The sequence below is a fragment of the Halichoeres trimaculatus genome, unplaced genomic scaffold (genome assembly GCF_033239565.1).
Source record: "Halichoeres trimaculatus isolate MK-OKI-2021-1 unplaced genomic scaffold, fHalTri1.1 fHalTri1_scaffold_11, whole genome shotgun sequence".
NCBI classification, from domain to species: domain Eukaryota; kingdom Metazoa; phylum Chordata; class Actinopteri; order Labriformes; family Labridae; genus Halichoeres; species Halichoeres trimaculatus.
This window is the reverse complement of record NW_027437189.1, coordinates 24,188,411-24,210,615: the sequence shown is the minus strand read 5'-3', so window position 1 is coordinate 24,210,615 and position 22,205 is coordinate 24,188,411. Positions and strand designations below refer to the sequence as shown.

The following is a 22,205-nucleotide window of genomic DNA, read 5'->3' as shown; positions in this document are numbered from 1 at the left end:
TCATAGTGGACGCAAGTTCTCAACACTTTCTGACCGGGCAGGAGAGGGTGACCTTTGGCGCGGCGAGTAGTAGCTGTGTCCTGATGGAGCCTCATAACGCGCATGAATTTTCAGCCACCGCAGCAGCAGGATGGTGGGCATAATCCTGGGAACACACGATGAGGAATGAGTAAAATCCAGTCAGCTGGGTTAGACGTAAGACATTTCACATGTTAGAAAATTACGGACAACTAATACCAAAAATAAGTCCAAGCATGTATAAGCACAAGCTACAATGTGCTACGTGGACAGTTTTGGGATTGTTCTTTCAGATAACAAGACCACCACCACACGACAGGTGGGATCTCTGCATTCAAAACCTTCCTAAAATAAAAAAAAATATTCCAAACATATATTTTAAGAATATTTGGAAAATTTACTTATTTCTTTTGTGGAGAATTGTATCTTATGAATGTTTAGTCAAACCCTTTGTTTTGAATGCATCAGTATCTTATGTTATATAATTTAACTTTCTCAGTTTTTTGGTATGTTAAAATTAATCTCTCAATCTTCACAGTTAATTCGGGAATCATATTTCTTTTAAACCTTGCTGTCATGAACACAAAAATGACATAATGTGAAAACTCTTTCATTTTCAATGTATTGGAAACTTATTACAGTGGAATTAACTGGTTGTAATCTACTTCTGAGATGCATGGGAGTAAGTTAATGAACTAATTTTCATAAATTGAAATACTCATGGACACAAAATCTAAATCAAAACTGTGCAGTTATACTTCATAAAATTAATCTAAATAAGGATGCAGACCTACCGATCATGTATGTTCTTCTTGACACTATGGACGACGATTTCATAAAAGAAGATTGTGAAGTGTCTCACAGCATGCCAGACCCAGAACAAAAACTCAGGCGCTTCTCTGTACAACTCCTCCAACCTGAGGAAGAGAAACAAACAGCACTTTAACAAAGTAAATATGTTTTATTCTAAAACGGGATACTGCTTTGTTTATTAAGGATATAGTTAGACAATAAGTTGAACCATAACACAGCAATGATGCTATCAATGCTGGGGTTAAATACCATGTGGTTTGGATTCAGCTGCTATGCACCTACCTTTTTCTGCTCAGGAGCACAGCATAAAAAGAAACCGTAAGAGGTAGAAAGAGGTGGGACAAGATTCGAGCAGGTAGTCCAAACATGCTCAGATAGGTCACTACATTGGTCAGGGCAACTGAAACAAAAATATATGCAATGTCAATGTTACTGAGGGATTCTCCTGAGCTCTATTTGCAACCTTGATTTAGCTATTGCTTAAATTTATAGTTAAGTCTTAATTTCAAATGTTACAGATTTTTGTCACTGTGTGTGTTTGTGTCAGTCATACCATTCCTCATGACATCAAAATGTAAAGTTCGTCTTTTTGTTGGCAGTTTTTCAGGTGGTTCCAGCTCGAAAGAAACACGTTTCACATGTCCATTATCTGTAACAGCTGTCGGTGAGTTGGTCTCTTTTCTCTCCTCCTCTGGTTCAATGCTGGCCTCCGGGGGCATCCACTCTGTATTTTGGCTGTAGTAAATTGGCCCATTTTGGTAAACTTGATTTAAAAGTGAATGCTGGGCAAGATCTGCACATAAGAGGAGCCATAAAAGAGAAAGAAAGTGGGTCAGACTAGAAAGACTGTGACAAATGTTTATGATTTCTGAAGCTCATATTGGCCCTGAATGCACAGTTGACCCACTGTTGTTTAGAAGAAAGCTGAAGGCATCTTTGTAGCCGCTGTGGAAAGCTTCACTCAGACCCTAAAGAGAGATTAAATAATACAAAATGAGGAAAATTTAACCTTAAAAGGAATTTTCACAATATCAGATAGATTATGGGTCATTTAATCTGAACTCAGTCATCATCTATTAAAAGGTAGTGTTCTTTTGGGATTTAATGTTAGCAGGCACATGTAGTTGTGATTATGAATAGAATTATTTAATGCAATTCAAATTGTTCTGGTTGTGTATGTACTGTGTGTGTGAAATTGACATCAAATTGATCTGAAGACACCAAAAACTTCCTGACCCAAATTTTCAAAAACATACAGATAAAGGCTTGTCTAGGCTTAACCAAGTAAACACAGAGACTAAAAGTCAAGTGAAGAAGGGTTACAACCTCGAAATCCCGAGGATACAGAGCATTAATAATCCTGAAGCTGTTTGCCAGGTTGCCCTTCAGCGTGGTCCCACTCACGACCATGTCCCACATGGGCGGTGAGTCCGAGGGACAGATGTCTGAATCCCCAGAGAATGGAGACACCGTCAAGATGGAGCTACAGGGGACAGGTAATGTTGGCTGCATGCTCCTGAAACCTCCATCCACATAATACTGAAAGATAAGATTTTAAAAAAATCAACGATACAGGCCTGACAATACACTTCAACCTTTGATGTAAAAACAGACCATCAAACACGTACTTCTCCTTTGAAGGATGGAGGCAGAAGACCACAGTAACCTGGTACAAAGCAGCTGCAAAGCAAAGCCTGAGGACAACATGGATTTGATGTGTTCATTATCAGAAGCAGGGTTACAAGATGTTGAGAATAATTTGAGTATGAACTCACCTGCACTACATCTTCTCTGGAGAGAAACTCCGACATGATGGTGAGTTTGCTGTCAGTCATGCGGGTCATAGCGACAGCAAGACGTCCATTTGCCAGTTGGTGTGCATCAGGAGGGAGATACTTGTTTAAAACAGACTCTAGCCAATGCATAACATTGATTGAAGGATTAAATGGTCCCAGTGTAAAAGCCTTCATCTGTTTGGCAAAGTTCAGCACCTCATCCCGAATACTTGCTGTAAAAGAAAAAAAAACTTTGATTAATTCCAAGAAGCTGAAGTGGACTCAGAAAAAGCAGGATTAAGATTCTTACCCGGGCTCATCTCACAGACTACTGCAGCTGCTACCAGAGAGCCAGCTGAGGCTCCGAGGACACTAGGCGCGGTGCTGAGGATCCATGGTGCATAACTGAGGAAGCACTGAGCTACCCCTAACTGGTAGGTGGCCAGGAATCCTGATCCAGAAAAAGAGATCGAAGGAGGAACCTCGCGATAATGGCAGCTAGAAACCCCCGGGGCCATTATTCTCAGTGTCAAAACCTCCGTTCTGTAAAAGTGGCCCTGGTTGGAGCAGGCTGAGATGACTTTTGATGAAGCTGTTTCACAATCAGCCTTATTTAACCAGGGTCAATTAGACAGGCCATATTTGCCATGCCCATGTGATGCAGCATGAATGACTTTTTGTACCCTGCTGTTCCCGAACGCGTGCATAATTTTTTGGTTTCCTTGGCACTGGCTGTTTCCCATGTGACACTCCTAAATAAACAAGACGCCATAGACTTTCATAAGGCTGAACAAATTCATCTTAAGTATTCGTCCACAAAAGAACAAGTTAATAAAAACAAACTTGAAGAGCCTTTCTTAGAAGATCATAATCAGGAAAGCTCCAAGAAAAGCATTCAAAAGGTTTCACAGTAACACATTTTAAGGCGTCAGAAGTTGCACAAACAAGTAACTATCTTTTATGATAGATTTAAGAGATTAAAGTTAAATTAATTTTAGAGGAGAAACTGATACTGCATCTTATGTTAATGTTTATTTTTTATCAAAATGTTTATTTTTCTAACACTTTGTTTGAAAGAAGAGGTGTGAGAATTTTATCTCATGTGTTAAGTCACTTTATTTTCTCTTTCCTCCTTATGACTCAAAAAAAATAAGAGCTTTACATAAATACAATGTAGAAACCAACCAAGAAATCAATATATCATATACATAATAAAAAGTTTTTTATAGGCCCACTGTAAAAAAAAAAAACAGCCAAAACACAACACCTAAACATGGCCTCTTCTACCACTGTGACTGATTTTTTATTACACTAATAATCTTTGCTTGTTATGTATGTCAACAAGAATCACTGGTAAACAAAATCAGCTGACCTTATGTCTTCTAAAGTCCAGGGCAAGATTCAGGTATCTGCAGTTAAACCAGTGTTTTTTTTACACCACAGCACCCCCTGTGGGTATTAGTGCAAGCTACAGTTTATGTGAATGTGTTTTTAAGCTTGCTGATGCTGAGAATTGTGCATAACATTGAAAACACATGACTGTGTGTTGTTTGTTTGTTCAGCATTGGTTCTGAGTCATTTTAGATCTTTCACAGCAGTGTTATCCAAACAGGTTATTGACCAGTGAGCTTAATTCTGTTACTGAGCTTCTTCAATTAAAGATTGATGTTTTGAGATATTGTTCAACACTTTTTCTGATATTCAGATCAACATAAAACTGACCATTTCTGCCTTACATGTTTACTTTACATAGTTAAAAAAAATCAACCCACACGCTTACTTTAAATCTAAACCAAAATTCCTCAACTTAAGGTTTTTAAAGCAAATGGCGTGTTACATAAACTCTTTAAGTTGTAAAAACTAGCTCTAAACACAATAATATGTATACCAGAGCTAACAGAAACAGCTTCTTCTGAAAGACCTGTTATTCGTGAAACAACAAGTGCCTCTTTTGTATCATCATCATGCCGAGCAAGTCTGAGAAATTTACATCCTGTTGATTACTGGGCTGTTGGAAAGTTGACGCGGTATCTGTGAGAATTTTTGTTATGTTAGTGTTCCCTCTGATTTTATGGACTCATACGCTGATTCACAGCAAACTGCATATTGTTATTTTTGGAAGCTCAAACCATTTATAAAAAAAAATATTAACATTATTAATTCTTTGTTCATGTTCCTTTATGTTGTTTTCAGGACATCTAATGCCACTCTATCATTTATGGAGGAGGCTGTGGTGAAGCATGATCAGGAGAAACCTCAAAATGGACTTCACTGAACTCCCGTGTTGGACTGCTGTCCCAAAACTCTGCATCCTGGGGTGGAGTGGATCCTGAGTGGTCAGTGGGATCAGCTTGTAGTTTCTTTGTGTCCTGTGGTAGTTTGAGAAATCTGAAAAAAAAAAAAAAAAACTATTTGACTTTAACTGTATGAATGGAAAAGACGAATGAGTGATAAATTTCAATAAAAATGAAAAGAAACCTGAAGAGGAGTTTTTGTCCTCGCTCCTTTTGGATGATGTTCAGCTTGTAGTAGTGACGTAAAGCACGGGACATTTTTTCATATGTCATGTTGTCTCGGTTCTGTTCAGTAAAAAAACCTCATTAAACACTTGAGATACAGCACTATAACTCTGCTGCATGCCCCTTGTTTTTGATGTTCTGGGTCTGCATCTTCCTTCTTTTACCTTGTGGTTTCCCCAGAGACGTGCAAGTCCATTAGGATTGACCACCCTGAATACCAGACTGTCCTCGTCCTCCCATCGGATGTATTCTTGGTACCGGTCATCACACAACAGCTGGTACACATAGTCCCAAAGCAGTCTGCACTCTGAAACCAAAGGGGCACAGGTTGCCAAAGCTTCCACTGATCCCAGCAGTTTCTGGTATTGAAAGCTACATTAAGTTCCCATGAGACAGTAAATGCAAGTTATGTTCAACACAATACCAGGAAATATATGACTCTTAGGACTTAATGTTTTCTGTTTTAAAAATTACTGTGTGAACTTCCTGTCAGGCAAACCCAAAGTGACATCAGACAACAACAGCCAGTGCACTGAGAGTAAATATGCAAGCGCTCCAGAAGCTATTTTCTGCCACCTGGTGGTCAGATTTGCATGATACACTTTTAAGAGCAGGTCTTTTTTTAAAAATCTATTCACTCTCTCCAGGACAGTAAATACAAAAGATATTACATCAAGAAATGTTGCTGTACAGTTTTAAAAATCAAAGCAATACTACCTGGTATGCGGCCATTAGCCTTGTGCAGTGGGCTCCTCGGCCTCTTTCGGCTTGACAAGTTCAGTGGCTCACAGATGACGCTCTCTGTTTGTGGGAGATGTGGTTCTTGTTCATGGGGCAGTTTGATGACAGGTGCTGACCGAGGGAAAAAATGACATGACATAGGAAAGACGGGAACAGAAATTATGCACCAAAGTTAAGGAAATAACCAAGGAAGGACAATGCATTTAAGATATTACTACATTTTCTGCTTACTCTGTGTGAGTGGAGGTGTGGAAATGGCTGAAAGATGATCTCCGAGGGGTGACGTGTGCTCTTGCTGGCTTTTTGCAGCAGCTACAACAGCCACAGAGCCTGTATTTGTGAAAGCAGGGGAAACTGTGGGAGAGAAATATGAGGAACTGTAAAACAGACAAACTGAAAGCAAAAGTTAATCATATCATTTAAGCGTATCACTTTTATATGTCCACAAAAGATTAATATGAGGCCGTGTCTCTACACTACGAGCATAAAATAAAGGACTACAGATATGGTTTTGGACTCTGGGGTTGTAAAATCATTGTATCAAGGCCTGGCACACGAATTACATTTAACAATGGAAAGTACCTTTTTTATAGTACACATGAACAAAGCGTGTGTTTTATTCTTTCTATCTCTGGTAAAATTGTCTCAATATAAAAAATAAAAATCTAACTAAACAAAGAAATTACTCTGAGGGACACTTTGAATTTTAGATTTCTGTGAAGTCCAACAAGGGTTTTACATTTTCTCCATAGTTCTCTGATGGGTGAGGTGTTACTCATAATTTTCATTTGTTGGTACTTCTTTACCTCCTGGTCTTTGGAATTATAGAAAGAGAAAAGGTGAAGATTGATTGTCTTGTTAGGGCAAGATAATCAACAAGGAAGGAGCATGAATTCCTGCATGATGTGTTTGCACATGTTTATGCGACAGGCTAATCAGGAAGTATCTCCACCAAATTCAACTGGGAAAACACACCTGATTTGGTATGCATCTAAGTCAGATGGACATTATATGTGCAACTGTTTAGAACTGATCTTCACTTCTTGAGCATTTTTAACTACTAAGTTATGGATTTAAATACCAAACCTATGTTTAAAAAAGGCTCCTGAATGCTACAGACCTGGCTTTTCATTGAGCGTTGGAGGCTCTGGCTCTTGTTCACATTGACGAGTCATTTGACAGCTGACCAGGGTCTGGATGTGTCCAACTGCCAGTGAAGGAGACACATCAGGAGCATCACAGACGACGTTCCTCCTTTGCTGTTTTACACACTGTAGGATCTCATATAAAACATCACCTGAAGAAGCAAAGTGGTACATGTGTGAAAACAGAAACAAACCATGCTGTTTTTCTGCATACTCACAGGTATCTACCTGAGCTGGGACAGCGGCGTCTGAAGTCTTCCTTGGTGAGCAGGCAGAGGGCTCGACCATTCATCTCAAAGCGCCCCTTTTCAGGCCGCCGCAGTGAGTATTCCTTTTGTGCCCAGTGGAGCCAGTGGGCAACATCCTCCTTGTCCCACAGAGATGGATTTATACCTAGCAAACACATGCAAATAATTAAAGAACATATACTACTTCATTAGTAGAGATATCTTCCAGGTTAAAAAAAAAAAAAGGGGTAGAAAATAATTACGCAGCTGTCCAGGCAGATGCCAGAGGTCCTCCTGAGAGGGAGGGCTGACCACAGGGAGCTGGTCATGGGCTGAATGATGCACAGTGGGTGGCATGCTGACTTGCCCAAAATGCATTTCAGTTGCAGGACTGTTCGCTCTGTCTTCTTGCTACAAAACATCCATAAACACGTTATACAAAAGCTTGAAAAAACAATTCAGAGATTTGCAAAAGTCAACATAAAACCTATACTGATAATTTCAAAGCTCAGACAACCCTTCAATAATGCATCTGTTTTACACTTGTAGAGAGATTTGTCCTCGAAGTTGGAGCTTACCTTTACCAAAGGTGACGGGGAAGTGTTTTCCATGGATGTGTCCTTTAGTTTTTCGGTTGCACGAAAAAACTGTGTAATCTCCTGATATGCCGACATATAGTTCGTCCAAAATTCACATGAAGCTTAAACCCCAGATCTCGTCGTACTTCATATTCAATGGAAAAAAAAACTTAGAATATAGCTTTCAAAGAACTCCAGTATTTTCGCATTCAACCCTTCCGGGAAATGAAAACGAAAGAAACATAATCCTTGCTGGGGGTGTGAGCGTAATAGGCTGATAGGAGGAAGCGACTATGGAGGGCATTTCCAGAAATAAAGTTCTGAATTTGAATTCACTTGATCAGAGCGCGAGACGGCGTGTGTTGTGTAGTGTGTTAAATTTATTACCTCTTTTATCTTAATGAAAACTTCTGAATCGACGTCACCCTTCAAATAAATAAAATTATGATAATTTTGGATGAATAATGTGTGACATTTAAAATTATTGCAGGCTAGAGACTGAGTACGGCTTCCGAGTGTGAACTGGGGGCAAGGGGGCAACAGAGAAGCGCGTGCGCCTTGAAAACAGTTGTACAGGCCCCGCCCCTTTTCACAATCCTACAGGAAGACAAAATACATGTCGACTGCGCACTACCAAAAGGACAGGTAGGCTTTTGAGAACACAGGATTTGCTGCAGAGAGGAACATACTCGATAGTTCATCTATATTGGCGAAATATCAAGTTACTGTGGTTCACTGAGGGTGACAATCACAGACACACGGCAACTAACCACAAACAACCAGAAGTTAAGTATCATGTTTAGGCTGCTTCTTACAAAGAATACGAGCATTTTCTAACGTTCATAGGACAATTATACGCCTATTAGTTAATTGCTTTGGGAGTAGGGGAGAACGGGGTAATGTGAGACACCACCTGTATCCTGGCAACGGATCATATTTGTGGTCATCTGACCATTATGTTTTCAAGCCCCTACATTTCCCCTTGGCCATGAAGGAGAGGACCTCATGGTGCAGTGGTGGTTTTTTAAAAGAAATAATTTTTGCATATAAAAGTAACTTTTCTTGCTGTCAACTTAATCAACTGTAGTGCCAAAGCAAATTGACTCAGGTAAAAAAAAAAAAAAAAAAAAAAAAACTTATATCACATATGTTGATGAACTGTCAACATATACCATATGATGATGCTGGCTAAAGATTAGTCTGAATTTATAAGAGAGGTTGTTTTTTGAAAAATTGTGGCGGTGGGGTAGAGTGAGACAAATGGTGTGGGGTAAAGTGAGACAGTGATCAAATAATTCTTTAGATTAACTGAGGCCAACTGAAGTTGCCACAAACCTAAATCTTATAGTAATGACTTGTCTACTGTAGGTAGAGATTGGTTTGACAGCTTCTTAGCAAATCTCCATCTCTCTGTCCGAACTCCAGAGGCAACATCCCTGGAGAGGGCTACGGCCTTCAGTAAAAGAACAGTTGTAAGCTCATGATTGAGAACATGGTTCACAAGTGTGATACATTTTTCTCCTCCTTTACAGGAAAATTGTTGCCACTGTACAAAGGAAAGCACACACGCATATTTACCATTTGATGGTTCATGAGATGAGCCTTTGAGCTATTTCAGAAAACTGGTTGATCATTGGTTGATCTGATGCTTCCAGGGCTTGATATTAACACCGGCCAACCGGCCAAATGCAGGTAGATTTCGGCAGTGGCTGGTAACACCACTGCTCCCACTGGCCACTTTGGCGGGTTGAATTTTATGTACACGTTTAATTGTAGTTTTCTCGAACGGCATCTGAAATAATAAACCAACTGCAATATAAGACAGCGACACCCTCAACTTCCATGAGTACTGCCTGCATAAAGCGTTTGCTCATCATTGGTCCATTTGTGGAAGACTTTGCGACGTCACTGCTGACAGGGGTCAGGTCAGACTTGGGTGAAAAGATTTAGCCACAACACCCTGACAGTGTCTCTTGCTGAGTTTTTATCAGTTCAATTAATCCCCTTTACCATTTTATTATAAGCAACAACAAACTACTATTTTAATTACTATGTCTTAATAGACTGCATATTTTCATATGAAAGGAGCACAATGTTACACACAACTTTATCAGAGCTGAATACCTGATTAAGGACCTGTGGATTTTAACATTGGTGTAGTCTTGTTTTGAGTGTGCATAGGGGTCATTTACATTTAAAGAGGTTGTAAATCTTTTTTAAGTAAACTTAAGCATGTCATCATTGGCTTTAAACATATTGAACATAATTATCGAACAACACATTTTGGCCAGTGAAAATACTGAGTGGCTAGTAACTCTGGGATACCACTGGCCACAGTGGCTGGTGAGCAAAAAGTTAATGTCAAGCCCTGGATGCTTCAGACATGTACATTTGTTAGACAAAGTCAAGATTTACCAGGGAGTATTTTACCAATCCAGTCAGATTTAGAAAAAATAAGGCTACTGGAATTATTTGGAAAGATACTTGACGTGTTATGATAATAACTTGTTCAACCCTTTTTGCATGTAAAGACTAAATGTTGAGACTATTTAACAGAGCGCCATGATAATCCATTTTGATCAACATGACAAAAGCAGCTGATAATGCAGGAAATAGCAGAGAACTGTACATAATCATTTGCATGGATATCCCAAAACATTTGCAACTTGTTCAAAGAAATGGGAAACTGCTCTTTTGATGAGCACAAGTGACACGGTGATGTGAAGATTGAACAAGTAGTTTTGAGAATTTCAATTCTGATCTGAGAAATGAACCGAAGAAACTGAGAAAAACTAAAAAAAATTGAATTATATTACGTTGTTTTTGATTTTGTTCAGAGTTACCTGTACGTATTGACAAAAGACATGTACTACATTATCCAAATCCCATGATTCTGTTACTAGTCTGATATTAGTTCTAGAATGTGTGGTTGTCAAGGTAACTGTCAGGATTCTAACTGTTTTAACGTGATGTTATCATTGTTTCAGAGTGGAAAAGTAAGTAGATCAGTTTACCCCCAGCTGGTTCACTTTACCCCCTTGATTTCTCCAGTCTGTCTCAGTTTACCACTAAGTTGGGGTAAAGTGAGACACAAGACCACTTTTTTTTTAAACAATCATATTTTTACTGCCCTTTGTCCTAAAAACATTCTGATAATTTCCATTGCTAGAAACATCCTAAATTAATGGGGAATGTGTGAATTTTACTGATGCATCATTTCAGCTTGCTTAGATGGGAACAAATTTAAAAACTGTCTCACATTACCCCGTTCTCCCCTATGTGTATTTTTAAATGTTCTGTACACAGTCTTCTAGTCAAAATAAGTAAAGCAAGTGATTGTAAATCATTTTGACTGTTTTTTATTTTCTGTGTTTGAGATGCCCAAGTATCTGCTATTTTCTTATTCTCCAGTAATGCTGGCTGAAAAATTTGGAAAACAGTTGGGACACCCAACCCGATCAGTGGCAGGATGGCTAGTCACAAGGTTTCTCACTGTCTTCAACCGTTTCCTGGAGGAGAATGCAGTGCAGCTGACTGGAATCCAACCTGGGGATACAGTGCTGGAGCTGGGGCATGGTCCAGGACTCGGTCTGCAGGCAGCAGCTAAACTTCTCACAGATCCCTCAGGCCACCTCGTAGGGGTGGATTTCTCAGAGTACATGCATAAGGTAGAGTATCAACAGTTTAAAAAGTTCAGGTTTGTTCATGATACACACAACTTTTTAAAAAAAATCTTTTCAATTAACAGCATGGAGTTTAAAAGAAATAACCTACTTCCAAGGAACTATTTGTTATTACGCACACATGACCCGAGAAAAGATTTTGAGTTTTTGAGTAAGATTTTTTTTTACCCTGCAGATGGCAAGTGAACAAATGAAGGAATTGATAGCCAGTGGAAAAGTGACCTTACACAACTGTGATTTAACAGCAATGCCTCTGTTGGACAGCACAGTTGATAAAGTCTTTCACTGTAACTGCTACTATTTCTGGCCTGACCTCAGGAAGGCTGCCACTGAGATACACCGAGTCATGAAACCAGGTATGATACAAGGCTTTGCAAGACCAAAATGTTATTAACTTAGCACAATTTGTTGTCTAATAGAAAACATCTCTTAGATTGCCCTTCCTTTTTAGCATTTCCTCTTTTTATCTCCCTGTTGAACTCCACTAGGGGGGCTGATGGTGACCACACTGAGGATGAGCTTTGTGGCTTCTTTTGCTGCAAAGCAGGTGTTGCCCAAAGAAAACTGGCAGCCAAAGAAGTACATGGCTGCTTTGAGAGATTCTGGCTTCACAGATGTCAGAATGGAAGAAAAACAGCACAAACACATTAACTTTCAGGCCATTTATGCTACTGCCCTTAAATGAGATTGAAACTAAACTAAAGTACTGAAAAAATTAGAAAACAAAGAGAGTAATCAGTAATCAGAGAGAGTACATATTCGGATCAGAATTAGTGGTTTAAACCACTTCTGTATTTGTAAGGTCAAATGTGTGATTTTTCAATAAGGAGTTGTGTGATTTCCCATAAGAGAAAGTATAAACATATACCAGATCAATAAATTGTCTCCTGACTTTTTGTTTCAGAGTTCTTCAAGTTGTACTTTTTCAGTATAAAAATGTGGGTTTTTTTGTCACAAACACCAGATTGAAATTTACACTTTGCTGTTAGTCCACAAGCCCCATGTTTGCTTATGAGCATCACATTTTCTTTGAAAGAAAAAACTGATCAAGTTTCTCTTCTGGACATGATTTTGGTGATTGTGTGAGTATTTCGTACATTAAAACAAACAGAAGAGGTGAACAATTTTACATCAATTGAGGTTAACTGTAAACTGATGCATCTAATTGATTAAAAACGAAGGAGACTTGAAAAATGAACCTATGTAAATGGGTTATAATATAGGTAAGCTGTATGATAAAAAAACGCAAGAATTAAATAATTTCTCTTTTATATTTGCTAGATGTGATTTATGTGACGTTCAATTTGTCTTTGTCTTATCTTACCCTTGGTTTTGACAGTAGGTGGCGGTAGACTTTAAAGAAGCACAATTAAAATCGTAGAAGAAAAAGTTGACCCCGGCGGTGTGATGACGCCAAGCGCGGGAATACCTCGGAATACAAACAAAACACAGAGGTTGTTGTCACTTTGTAACGTGTAAGAATCAGATTTGCGAGCTCCAAGGCGGCTGAAAGATTGAAGACAACGTTTTAAGGAGGAGAAAAAGTAAACCCAGAGAAGTGAACGTAAGTGCACGGTGAAATGTTTTATCCTTCACAGGTTCCGAGTGTGAGAGACAGAACATCCTTTGACGCTAATATTTTATCAAAAGCACTACACATTTCAAATTACGCAGCAATGGTACGATGACTATGATCAAATCAGTGCAAATACATAAGTTCACTCCTGATTGAGAGGTGTTTGTTATTTTTTCAAATTAAGCTTTTTTGTTATAACTTAATTGTATTCGTGGCAGAATGCAGAGGGCATCCCGTTTAAAGCGTGAACTTCAGATGCTGAGCACCGAGCCTCCTCCTGGAATAACATGCTGGCAGACCGAGGAGCGGATAGATGACCTCAGAGCACGTTAGTATTGACAACAATTTATTTGCCGCGTTTAAACCTAATTTACAAATGTTATCAGCAATAAACCACACCCATGAACGGCCAAGTGTCTGTTTATATATTCTTTTTGCTCTTATATTTATCCTCTTTTTATGACAAACAGAGATTGTGGGTGGAACAGACACTCCCTATGAAGGTGGACTCTTCTCCTTGGAGATTAAGATTCCAGAGAGGTACATTTTTGAAAAGTAGCAATGCACTGATCCAGTCATAGTGTAGTCACAATACTGACTCAAAAATTAAGATAGAACATTGGTGTTAGGACAATATCTAGATCATCTTGTCACATTCATTGTGTAAATAGTGCATATCTTGCTTATTGGTTATTTCATTTCCTGTCTTATTATTCAAATTCTACCTTTTTCTACTACTGTATTTTTTTTTTATGAAGGGCAATGGTAAAACCAAATGTCTTCCTGGGATAAAAAAAAGTTTTTCTGATTCTTTCTGGTGACAAACGGCTGATCCACTGGACAGAGCTATTGAACACAGCTCTATTTACTCACCACAGTTTTACTCATTCGTAGTCCCATAATATAATAATATATTCAATTTGAACATAGCTTTATTTCATTTTTGTTTACAAGTTACAAAAGTCTGATGTTGCCAAAACATAGTTCTTCGTCTAATCCAGCAGAGAATGTTAAATTGATTGTAGTATCAAATCAGTATCAGTATCAGCCAATACCAAAGCCCAGGTATTAGTTTTGGTAGCTGTGTTTAAAAAGTAGTATTGTTATGTCCCTTATATCCAGAGGTAGTTTATGGTTCTTTAATAACCACATGATAAACTTTCCTCTCACAGGTACCCATTCGAGCCACCCAAAATACGCTTCTTGACTCCCATCTACCATCCAAACATTGACAATTCAGGACGAATCTGCCATGATGCTCTCAAACTCCCCCCAAAGGTTCTAACTCTATCTGTCACTTCTGTCTTTAAATTTGATCCTCTGTGCTTAGCTAACTGAATCTTTAATTTTGTAGTAATGTCTTGTGTATGGAATAATGATTTCTTTGTTTTTCATTTTTATGTAGGGTGCCTGGAGGCCATCTCTCAACATCTCCACTGTCCTCACCTCCATTCAGCTTCTTATGGCTGAACCAAATCCAGATGATCCCCTCATGGCTGATATTGTGAGTAAGAAGATCTCTCACAATCGATTTACCAGAGATAGATGACACTGCTGAAAAAGTGCACCTGGAACAGAATTGATTACTCTTTGCATCTTTCTCCAAAGCACAAGGTTTAGGAAATTACCAGAATAGCTTTTTGCTGTATTGTTTTTATACAACTTCTCACCTGGCCACAAATCTCAGCCTCTCGCAAGATTTCAGTGGAGAGCTTTGAAGTGTGACACTCTGATCTGTGGTTCACTCTACTTTATAACTTTGTTTAAAAAATAAATAAATAAATAAGAAAAAGATGCTGATACAAAGTGTTTTGAATGCAGTCATCAGAATTCAAATACAACAAACAGCTGTTTACGGAGAAAGCCCAGAAGTGGACACGGGAACATGCAGTTCAGAAGACTGTGGTGAGTAAATAAATGGCTGGAGAAGCTGAATACAGTTGTTATTTTTCTTGTAAATTTGTAAAATGTGGAGTCTGGTATCATTTTTGTTAGCGCTAATATAAAAGTATTTGAATCACCGTTAATAATAGTAATAAGAGGAATTGTAGTAGCAGTTAGAAGGGGAATTGTAGTGGTAGTAACTGTGGTAGTGGTTGTTCTGTGAATGCTATTATAGCAGTAATATATTTTTTCCACTAGGTGGTGCTATGTCCCTTTGATAGAATGCTGTGTAAAAGAGTGTAACATAATTTTGCAACAGTGAAGCTGTTTGATTTATGCTAGATTGTTTTCTCTATCTTCAATGAATTTAGATGGTAGGAGCACTGAAATGCATTGTTGCTACTATCAAAAATGTTTTGCATTTATCTGTTCAGGGAGAGAGCAACAAAGAAAATAATCCAAATCAACAAGCATCATCCCTCAAAAGAGAGGCTCAAAAGGAGGAAGAAGAGCCAGCAAAGAGAACCTGTATTTAGATTGTACCACATTAAGTTCACACACAGTATCCTCTAGAAACCATCCCTGTTTTGTTCAACTGCAGAAATTTCACCTGAAAAGTTTTTCTGCCCCCACCATCATCCATTCTCAATGCTGTTATCCTGTGCCCAAAATTAAGATGCATTTGAATTTATGTTTGTATTTATGTTGTAAGATTAAAGGTTATTTTCAACAATTATTGAGCTTTTAACTTCTTTCTTGTATAAAACACAGTGCTTAGCTTACTTGGCTGCATAAGAAGAGAGTTGATATATGATCAGTATACATAATAACTTTATTCAAATATATGCTTACCAGTTGTATACAAAGTATTTACATCCTAAAAAGCAAGTTTTTTACAAACTAAAGATTTATTTCTCAAAATATAAAATAATATATTTGCTGTGTATCATATAAAAAGGGAGACAAACATCATAGGGCTGTTGTGGGTCAATATCATGCTAGATCAGAGGTAGTTACATTGTATGTACATTTTGCTAGCCTACTCTAAAGTCTGTTGAGAGATAACTACATCCAATGCAGTCTGTGTACCTGCTTAGTTGAGACAAACCATGTAAACCATGTGAAGTTGTGTGCAGTCTTTGAAAAAGTCTAAACCGCAATTATACAGTCGGGAGAAGTATATCTGACATTTCTGTGAAGTAAAAATGTTAGCTTACTCTGGTGAGATGTCCTTGTGTGTTTGGTGATGATTCCCTTTTACTGAAACAGACCTTTGATATAGGGTAGCACTTATATTAACAATAAAAAAGATAAATTCACTTACAACATAACCAGTCTGTAACCTAATCTGCATTTCTCGTGATCACATTTCAGTCTTTTGCATACAATATTCTATGGGTTCTACCTATATTCCCCCCATGCTACACCGTTGATTTGTCTGATGCTTAGATTTTCCATGAAGTAAACATCCTCATTTTGAGCTTTCTTTTCATCATGTGAGTCTATGACTGAGGCAGTTCACAGGTGGCTTCCAACGCGTTCCTTTATTTTGATAGTCATGTTCATTGGGGTTTCCTTTTATTGTCTCTGCTGTGAAGGAAACTCTTAGTTGCATTCTGTTTTCAGAGGCGCTCATGTGTTCTCATACACTTCTTCAGAGTGCTCTGCAGTCCTTATATCAACTCATTCTGAGGTGCTTGAGGCTTGATAACCCAGAGCTGGTCTGTTCATAGATAGGTCCTTTATTGTCCACTGTGTCCCAGCTAGCTTAAAGGATTACAGATGAAAGTTGAGAGATTGAGACATAGAAGAGTGATACATAGAACAAGTGCTATGAATCACATCTTGATCCAAACTCTTCAGACATTCATTGTCACTTTGACTTCCTTCTGTCGGTCTGTCTCTATCTCTGGCACTGGGAGTGGGTATCTGGCAAGGAATGAGTGGAACAGAAGAAGTAGAGGAACAATGGGAAAACCTAACTGGATCCACCTGGGATTGCAGAGGGGTCCCCCCGCTGCACAGGGCGTCAGCATCTGCGAGTGACACCTGTGTTGATGAATCAGAGCAGGAGCTCTTCTCTGTGTCCACAGAAACCAGCGAGTCCAGAGTGCGGTCCCTGCGTAGCTGTGGACGTGCTTTCGGATGAGGCCAGAAGAAGAATTGGGAGTGGTCCCGTGTAAAAAGGAGGAATAAAAGGGGGTTGAGACAAGCAGGCAGGGGCTGGAGAAGAAGGAGGACTGATTTTAGAACCTCCTCCCCCAGAGAGAGGAGGCCAAGGAGAGAGCAAAGAGAGAGGAAAGCCACTGGGACGTACAGGAGGCCATTGGTGAATATCAGCCAGGCAACATGTTTGATCATAGCACAGTCCCACAGGCCCTCACACTCACCTCTAAGTAACTCCCAGTAAAGGCGAATGTATGAACCTGTGACTATAAGTAGGCATAGCGTGTTCATCATAATGAGCGACAGAGGAAACCCAAGGGAAGATGGTAACCGAGAGGATGGTGGAGGCAGGGGTGAGGGAAGACAGAAAGGTGAGGACCCGTACTCCCCAACACCCACCAGTGGCAGAGAAGCAAGGGTGAAGGAAAGAGTGAGGCAGAAAAGTGCACAAGTGCGTACACTCCCCAGAGATGGCGACTTCCCATAGGCACGAGCGCATGTCACGCTCACACCACACTGCACAGCTGCCAGAGTAAGCAGAAGCACACTGGCCTCAGATGCAAACACCCAGACCCAACCTGTTGCTTGACAACCAGGACCCCCCTCCCAGCGGGCACCGTGGTGTCCAAACTCCCCCAGGGTAAGCGAGTCCACAAGGGCCAGGGTACATGTGCAAACGCCTGTCAACAGGTTGGATGCACCCATGCAGGCCACAGTGAAGCGTAGTGGTGACAGGTAGCCAGGTGAACCAAAGAGGGACAGGAGCAGGAGGGAGTTCCCCAGAAGAGACACCAAGGAGATGGTCCATAAGCCTACACGAACTAACCAGCTTCCTAACAGAGAGTCACATGGACGGAAAGGACCTGAAAACAGACAAATGAGGTGTGAACAAACTCAAATTCATGCCTCTTCCAACTGTTTTCCTTGACTATGTCCAATTCTAACCCAAGAAGTTAGGACAGTTACCTGGAGTTGGTGTACACTGGACACTGGTCTGAAGTTTGGATTCTTCTATTTCTAGTTGAAACTCCTCCAGGTCTGGGTCGTCTGGAACAAACCATTGTTGGGGTAAAAAAATTAGAGCTTTAATTTGGCTTGGATATTTTTTTTGTAGATGTTTTATAACAAGTAACTTTGCTTGAGTGAGTGTACACAATGTTTCCAATCTGTATTAAACATGACTGCAAGTATTTGGTGCAAAGAGGTTGATTCAGCATTCTTATGCAGTAAAATGAAAATATTGCCAGGAAATAACTGGTGCTTGCATGAAATCTGATTATTATGACTGTTTTTCTTTCGCTGGTGAATAAATTTTAATCAGGGATATGTCATGGTTTTATTATCTTTTGTAATTGTTACCTCTTGGTACACCCAGCAATTATCATCTGTTATGCTGTGGGTTTAATGGTTTAATTTTGATATAATTTTAGTTTATTGGTGTTTATATTTCATACTACACTCGAGTGTGAGTCAGCTGCCAGGTAGCTGTGGTTTCAGTTTTGTGTTTTAACTGGGCTTGCATCAATAATTCATCAAATGAGCAGAGAGGCATTTTAATCAAATACGTGTCAGTGACTTCATCCATGGTTATGTATACAATCTCACACAGGGATAGTAATCACAGCTTCTCTTACAGTGTGTATCAGCATGGATGGGGTACATTGCTGCAGTCTTCTTGTGCAACTCCTCATCAGTGTTGCTTTGTTCTGTGTCCCACTGAGTTGTTGGCTTGTAGTTATCGCAGGAGCCGTACACGCAGCATTGATAAGCGTAGGGCATCTCTATGACCCTGTAACAAACAGAAACTGTAAGTAATGGTACATATGAAAACAATCAAGAGTCAAAATGTTTTATATTCAAGCTTTGGCAATGGCAGCTTTGCTGAATATTTCATCTGATGTTTCAAATGGCTTTGAATGGTTGCTATTATGTCCCCTTATTACTTAAGCACATATGGAAAATGAAGTAAAAACATCCTGCCTTGTCTTTCATGGTAAAACACTAAAATCTAGATCAACTGTTCGTGGTGTTACTAGATAAACCCAAACACTTAACATGCACAATTCTTTTGAGATGGCTTCCTCTCAATTGGACCATGTCTTGCAGCCACTTAAGTCCACACCATCTGTCTCTTGTGTCTTTGAAAGTCAGTCAGTTCCTGTTTTCTTCACTGCAATTCTCTATACCTTCAGGGATCTTTGTAGCATGAATGAACTTGTTGCTGACAAAGTCTTTGTATTGTTGAAGTTCAGGGATGGCTTGCAGTGATACACTGTAATTAGTGTATTGTCTGTGCTGGCTGCTTTTGGTAAATTAAATATATATATTAAGAGAAAATTACGAGTGGGAGGGTAATTTGAGGTAGCAAAGTGAAACACTGTTTCCTTGCAGCCAGAGGATACACACCTGGGTAAGTTGGCAGTCTTGAATCAGTGTTTGTGAGAAACCAAACTACAAAGGTTCACACTGGGGACAACTTTTAAAAAGGAATAATAAAAGCATGCATAGCGGTTTGTGTGTTACCTTATACGAGGAAAGTGATCAGGACTGAAGGCCTCATACAGGTCTGTGTTTCCTCTCAGCTTGAGATGGGTGAGACCTCCTAAACCTGCTACAGGCACTGTGCTGAGTCTGTTCTCGGTGAGGTCTCTGAGACATGTACAGAAAGAGATTGAGAAAGAAGCAAAATGGGTTGGGAGTCAGATCAAGGCACATCAGTGTTTACAAAGTGAGTTTTCATTTCTGAAATTGCCGAGGGTCATCCTGGAGAACAAAAAGACCTTGTCTCATACATATTTTAAACTGTTCAGACAAGGCTCCTTATCAGATTTCTGCCTCATGACACTTTCTTTCAGATGTTGCGCATCTGCTTGTTTAGCCAGATGCGCTTTAATCAGTCACCACACACTGTAGCAGTTTGAATTGGCATGACCTGAGATGATTCCCCTGGCCGCACTGAGGAGCTTTTATAACAATGAATGCACATCAGTGTTCTCTGCGGACCCAGCCAAAGACAACAGGTTTTATGTGGTACACACAGTCAATTAGGATGTGTTTATATAGGGCGTAGGCTCTGACGTTCAGCTTAACTTTAATTAAAGATGCTCAAATTTGGAATGCCTTCTAGGGGAGAAAAGTGACACTGCAGAAGAAGCAGCTGAAAGGGAGTGTTGTCTTACAGGTGGTTATGTTTCTGTGTTGACTCACAGTTTGATCAAAGACTGAAGCGTGGCAAAGGCATCCATGTGGATCCACTCGATCATATTCCAGCTCAGATCACTAAAAGAAAGATGTATGAGAGTGAATTCAGCATGAAGTTTCCAGTGAATGTTGTCCCTCAGTCACCACTAGGTGTCAGTGATTGGTCATAAGATTGCATCTTTTGATTGTAACTGTTCATCCTAAACCTTTATGGCTTTTGACCTTTCGTAAATGACTCACTGCCTGCTCTTAAGTTGCCATAAGTGATCTTCTTCTTTCAAAGATTGACTCATCTACATACTGTTTTAGAGCTGCCAAAAGCTTTCTGGATACCCATTCCTGTCTTTTCTGTTCATAATCTGATAATACCAGAGACATATCTGTAAACCATTTCACTTGCCAGGGTTCAGGCACCAAGATCAGACACCCTTAACCTTGACAGCAACTTTCCATGAAAATAAATTACCATATCAAGTTACAACTGTTGACTTACAGTGCCCTCAAAGAGGTGAGTTGCTGGAAGGTGCTTGACTCTATCCTCCTGATTTGGTTATGCTGCAGTCCTCTGGTGAAAAAAAGTGGCAGAATGTAAACTGTGCCGAAGTTTGAGAAACAAAATAATGTTTTTATAGGAATATGTGTCTGTAGTTGTGTTTGGGGTCTGTACTTACATCTCCTGCAGTGCAGAGCAGTGGTAAAAGCTGGGCAGATCTTCTATTTGGTTGTAAGAAAGCTCCCTTAAACAACACACAAAGCACACACTCATAAACACAATGACCAGCTGTGGATTTATAGCGTGGGAAATTATGATGGTGACAGGATTATTTGGGTGAAGTCAGCTCTGAATGCAAGGCGATATAGCAGGACAATCATTTGGACTAAGGGGGGTGTGTGATTGGATTTCATAGCACCGTGATTGTACAAATGATTGCTTGGGGGCACAGCTCCCCACAGTTGGGTATCATTTTTTGTGCCTCACATTCCCCCTCCTCAAGTGCGTGTGTGTACTTACAGCACTCTCAGACGAGGCAGCTGCTCACATAGATCCAGAGGGAGGGCTGAGAGACCGGCTCGAGTCAGCGTCCTATAGAGAAAAAGAGATTCCTCTGATCTTTGTTGAAGTGCAAGCAAGCGAAAGGATCTCCCAGCCCTGTGAGTCTAACGTGGTCAGACAGGGAGCTGTGTAGGTTCGCCAAACCTGTCACCGGCTGGCATAACTAGCTTACCTCTCCCTATCCTTTTTCTAAGTCTCCTGCTCTCGCCCTTTCTCCTCTGGATTCCTAAAGCACATATTCTCTCATCTTTTCTGTTATCTCTCAGGCACGTCTCTGTCTTCCTCATCCCTGTGTTTCTCTACTGTTCCTCCCTCGAGCACTGTCACTCCAGGGATCACACTGTCCTCCATCTCCATGTCTTTTCACATTCTTTGTAATTAGACAGTTAGAGGTGACACTCACAAAATTTCCAGGCTGGTGGTTCCTTTCAGATCTGGAAACTCTTGGATCTGAGTTGCTCCGTTGAGGGAACTGCAGCCAACAGAGAGAAAATTGTCAGAAAACTCTCCAGTCTTTCTGTTCTGCTCCCCACATCTCTTTCTCACTCGCACACATGCGTGTGCACACAGACCTTGTCTAACAGCTCATTTCAGCCATCAAACTCTTCCTCCAACATCAACACAAGCTGTTTTGGCTGTCTCACCAGACATCATAAGTCACACCATTCAACATGTTCTTACAACACACTCTCTCTTACCACATCAGCACGCAGAGCAGCAATACACTAACACAACATCATTCAGTAGGCCATTACACATGTCCACTCAACTCTCACTGCGAGGGACAGAGGATGATTTAAACAGTGTTTGGGCTAACTCACTGGA

General features: G+C 39.9%; 5 protein-coding genes across 6 annotated transcripts in view; 2 read left to right on the top strand and 3 right to left on the bottom strand.

Moving 5' to 3' along the window:
• Positions 1 to 3,124, bottom strand: pnpla1 (patatin-like phospholipase domain containing 1). The gene is made up of 9 exons (XM_074680670.1): positions 2,917 to 3,124; positions 2,607 to 2,839; positions 2,460 to 2,525; positions 2,158 to 2,370; positions 1,739 to 1,799; positions 1,385 to 1,624; positions 1,114 to 1,231; positions 813 to 935; positions 1 to 145 (listed from the first exon to the last, which is right to left on the bottom strand). Exons 1-9 carry the CDS (start codon positions 3,122 to 3,124, stop codon positions 1 to 3), a joined length of 1,407 nt encoding a protein of 468 aa, XP_074536771.1.
• A 615-nt stretch (positions 3,125 to 3,739) lies between these two features.
• Positions 3,740 to 8,362, bottom strand: etv7 (ETS variant transcription factor 7). The gene is made up of 9 exons (XM_074681650.1): positions 7,817 to 8,362; positions 7,502 to 7,649; positions 7,240 to 7,404; positions 6,987 to 7,163; positions 6,098 to 6,220; positions 5,843 to 5,977; positions 5,290 to 5,432; positions 5,085 to 5,185; positions 3,740 to 4,994 (listed from the first exon to the last, which is right to left on the bottom strand). Exons 1-9 carry the CDS (start codon positions 7,910 to 7,912, stop codon positions 4,823 to 4,825), a joined length of 1,260 nt encoding a protein of 419 aa, XP_074537751.1. The 5' UTR covers positions 7,913 to 8,362; the 3' UTR covers positions 3,740 to 4,822.
• On the top strand, positions 7,218 to 12,719 carry LOC141799410 (putative methyltransferase YdaC). 2 transcript variants are annotated; one of them, XM_074681651.1, is made up of 4 exons: positions 7,218 to 7,332; positions 11,228 to 11,484; positions 11,675 to 11,855; positions 11,988 to 12,719. In XM_074681651.1, exons 2-4 carry the CDS (start codon positions 11,230 to 11,232, stop codon positions 12,182 to 12,184), a joined length of 633 nt encoding a protein of 210 aa, XP_074537752.1. In that variant the 5' UTR covers positions 7,218 to 7,332; positions 11,228 to 11,229; the 3' UTR covers positions 12,185 to 12,719. The 2 variants fall into 2 exon arrangements, with proteins under 2 accessions (XP_074537752.1, XP_074537753.1); XM_074681652.1 differs by lacking the exon at positions 7,218 to 7,332 and adding an exon at positions 8,397 to 8,461.
• A 172-nt stretch (positions 12,720 to 12,891) lies between these two features.
• ube2t (ubiquitin-conjugating enzyme E2T (putative)) lies at positions 12,892 to 15,652 on the top strand. The gene is made up of 7 exons (XM_074681653.1): positions 12,892 to 13,063; positions 13,294 to 13,403; positions 13,546 to 13,615; positions 14,248 to 14,353; positions 14,481 to 14,579; positions 14,897 to 14,980; positions 15,394 to 15,652. Exons 2-7 carry the CDS (start codon positions 13,295 to 13,297, stop codon positions 15,493 to 15,495), a joined length of 570 nt encoding a protein of 189 aa, XP_074537754.1. The 5' UTR covers positions 12,892 to 13,063; position 13,294; the 3' UTR covers positions 15,496 to 15,652.
• A 187-nt stretch (positions 15,653 to 15,839) lies between these two features.
• Positions 15,840 to 22,205, bottom strand: part of lgr6 (leucine-rich repeat containing G protein-coupled receptor 6) — a 38,294-nt gene continuing 31,928 nt past the window's right edge. Inside the window, exons 10-18 of the mRNA XM_074681634.1 lie at positions 21,784 to 21,852; positions 21,339 to 21,410; positions 20,998 to 21,063; positions 20,820 to 20,891; positions 20,333 to 20,404; positions 19,649 to 19,774; positions 18,760 to 18,914; positions 18,092 to 18,172; positions 15,840 to 17,988 (exon numbers count right to left, since the gene is read on the bottom strand). Of these exons, the coding sequence (XP_074537735.1) occupies positions 16,736 to 17,988; positions 18,092 to 18,172; positions 18,760 to 18,914; positions 19,649 to 19,774; positions 20,333 to 20,404; positions 20,820 to 20,891; positions 20,998 to 21,063; positions 21,339 to 21,410; positions 21,784 to 21,852 (1,966 nt within the window). The 3' untranslated portion in view covers positions 15,840 to 16,735. The remainder of the gene's footprint in view (positions 17,989 to 18,091; positions 18,173 to 18,759; positions 18,915 to 19,648; positions 19,775 to 20,332; positions 20,405 to 20,819; positions 20,892 to 20,997; positions 21,064 to 21,338; positions 21,411 to 21,783; positions 21,853 to 22,205) is intronic.

Bases quoted from the DNA above. Each gene is read 5' to 3' on its own strand.
- LOC141799410 (XM_074681651.1), top strand. From the start codon at position 11,230: ATGCTGGCTGAAAAATTTGGAAAACAGTTGGGACACCCAACCCGATCA. The intron at 11,485-11,674 runs GTAGAGTATCAA...TTTACCCTGCAG, and splicing joins TCTCAGAGTACATGCATAAG to ATGGCAAGTGAACAAATGAA. The intron at 11,856-11,987 runs GTATGATACAAG...GAACTCCACTAG, and splicing joins ACACCGAGTCATGAAACCAG to GGGGGCTGATGGTGACCACA.
- etv7 (XM_074681650.1), bottom strand. From the start codon at position 7,912: ATGTCGGCATATCAGGAGATTACACAGTTTTTTCGTGCAACCGAAAAA. The intron at 7,164-7,239 runs GTAGATACCTGT...TTGCTTCTTCAG, and splicing joins ACGCCGCTGTCCCAGCTCAG to GTGATGTTTTATATGAGATC. The intron at 4,995-5,084 runs GTTTCTTTTCAT...TTTTTTTTTCAG, and splicing joins GGACAAAAACTCCTCTTCAG to ATTTCTCAAACTACCACAGG.
- ube2t (XM_074681653.1), top strand. From the start codon at position 13,295: ATGCAGAGGGCATCCCGTTTAAAGCGTGAACTTCAGATGCTGAGCACC. The intron at 13,404-13,545 runs GTTAGTATTGAC...TATGACAAACAG, and splicing joins GATAGATGACCTCAGAGCAC to AGATTGTGGGTGGAACAGAC. The intron at 14,354-14,480 runs GTTCTAACTCTA...ATTTTTATGTAG, and splicing joins CTCTCAAACTCCCCCCAAAG to GGTGCCTGGAGGCCATCTCT.
- pnpla1 (XM_074680670.1), bottom strand. From the start codon at position 3,124: ATGGCCCCGGGGGTTTCTAGCTGCCATTATCGCGAGGTTCCTCCTTCG. The intron at 1,625-1,738 runs GTGGGTCAACTG...TCTTATGTGCAG, and splicing joins CAGCTTTCTTCTAAACAACA to ATCTTGCCCAGCATTCACTT. The intron at 1,232-1,384 runs GTATGACTGACA...TTTTTGTTTCAG, and splicing joins TTTTGATGTCATGAGGAATG to TTGCCCTGACCAATGTAGTG.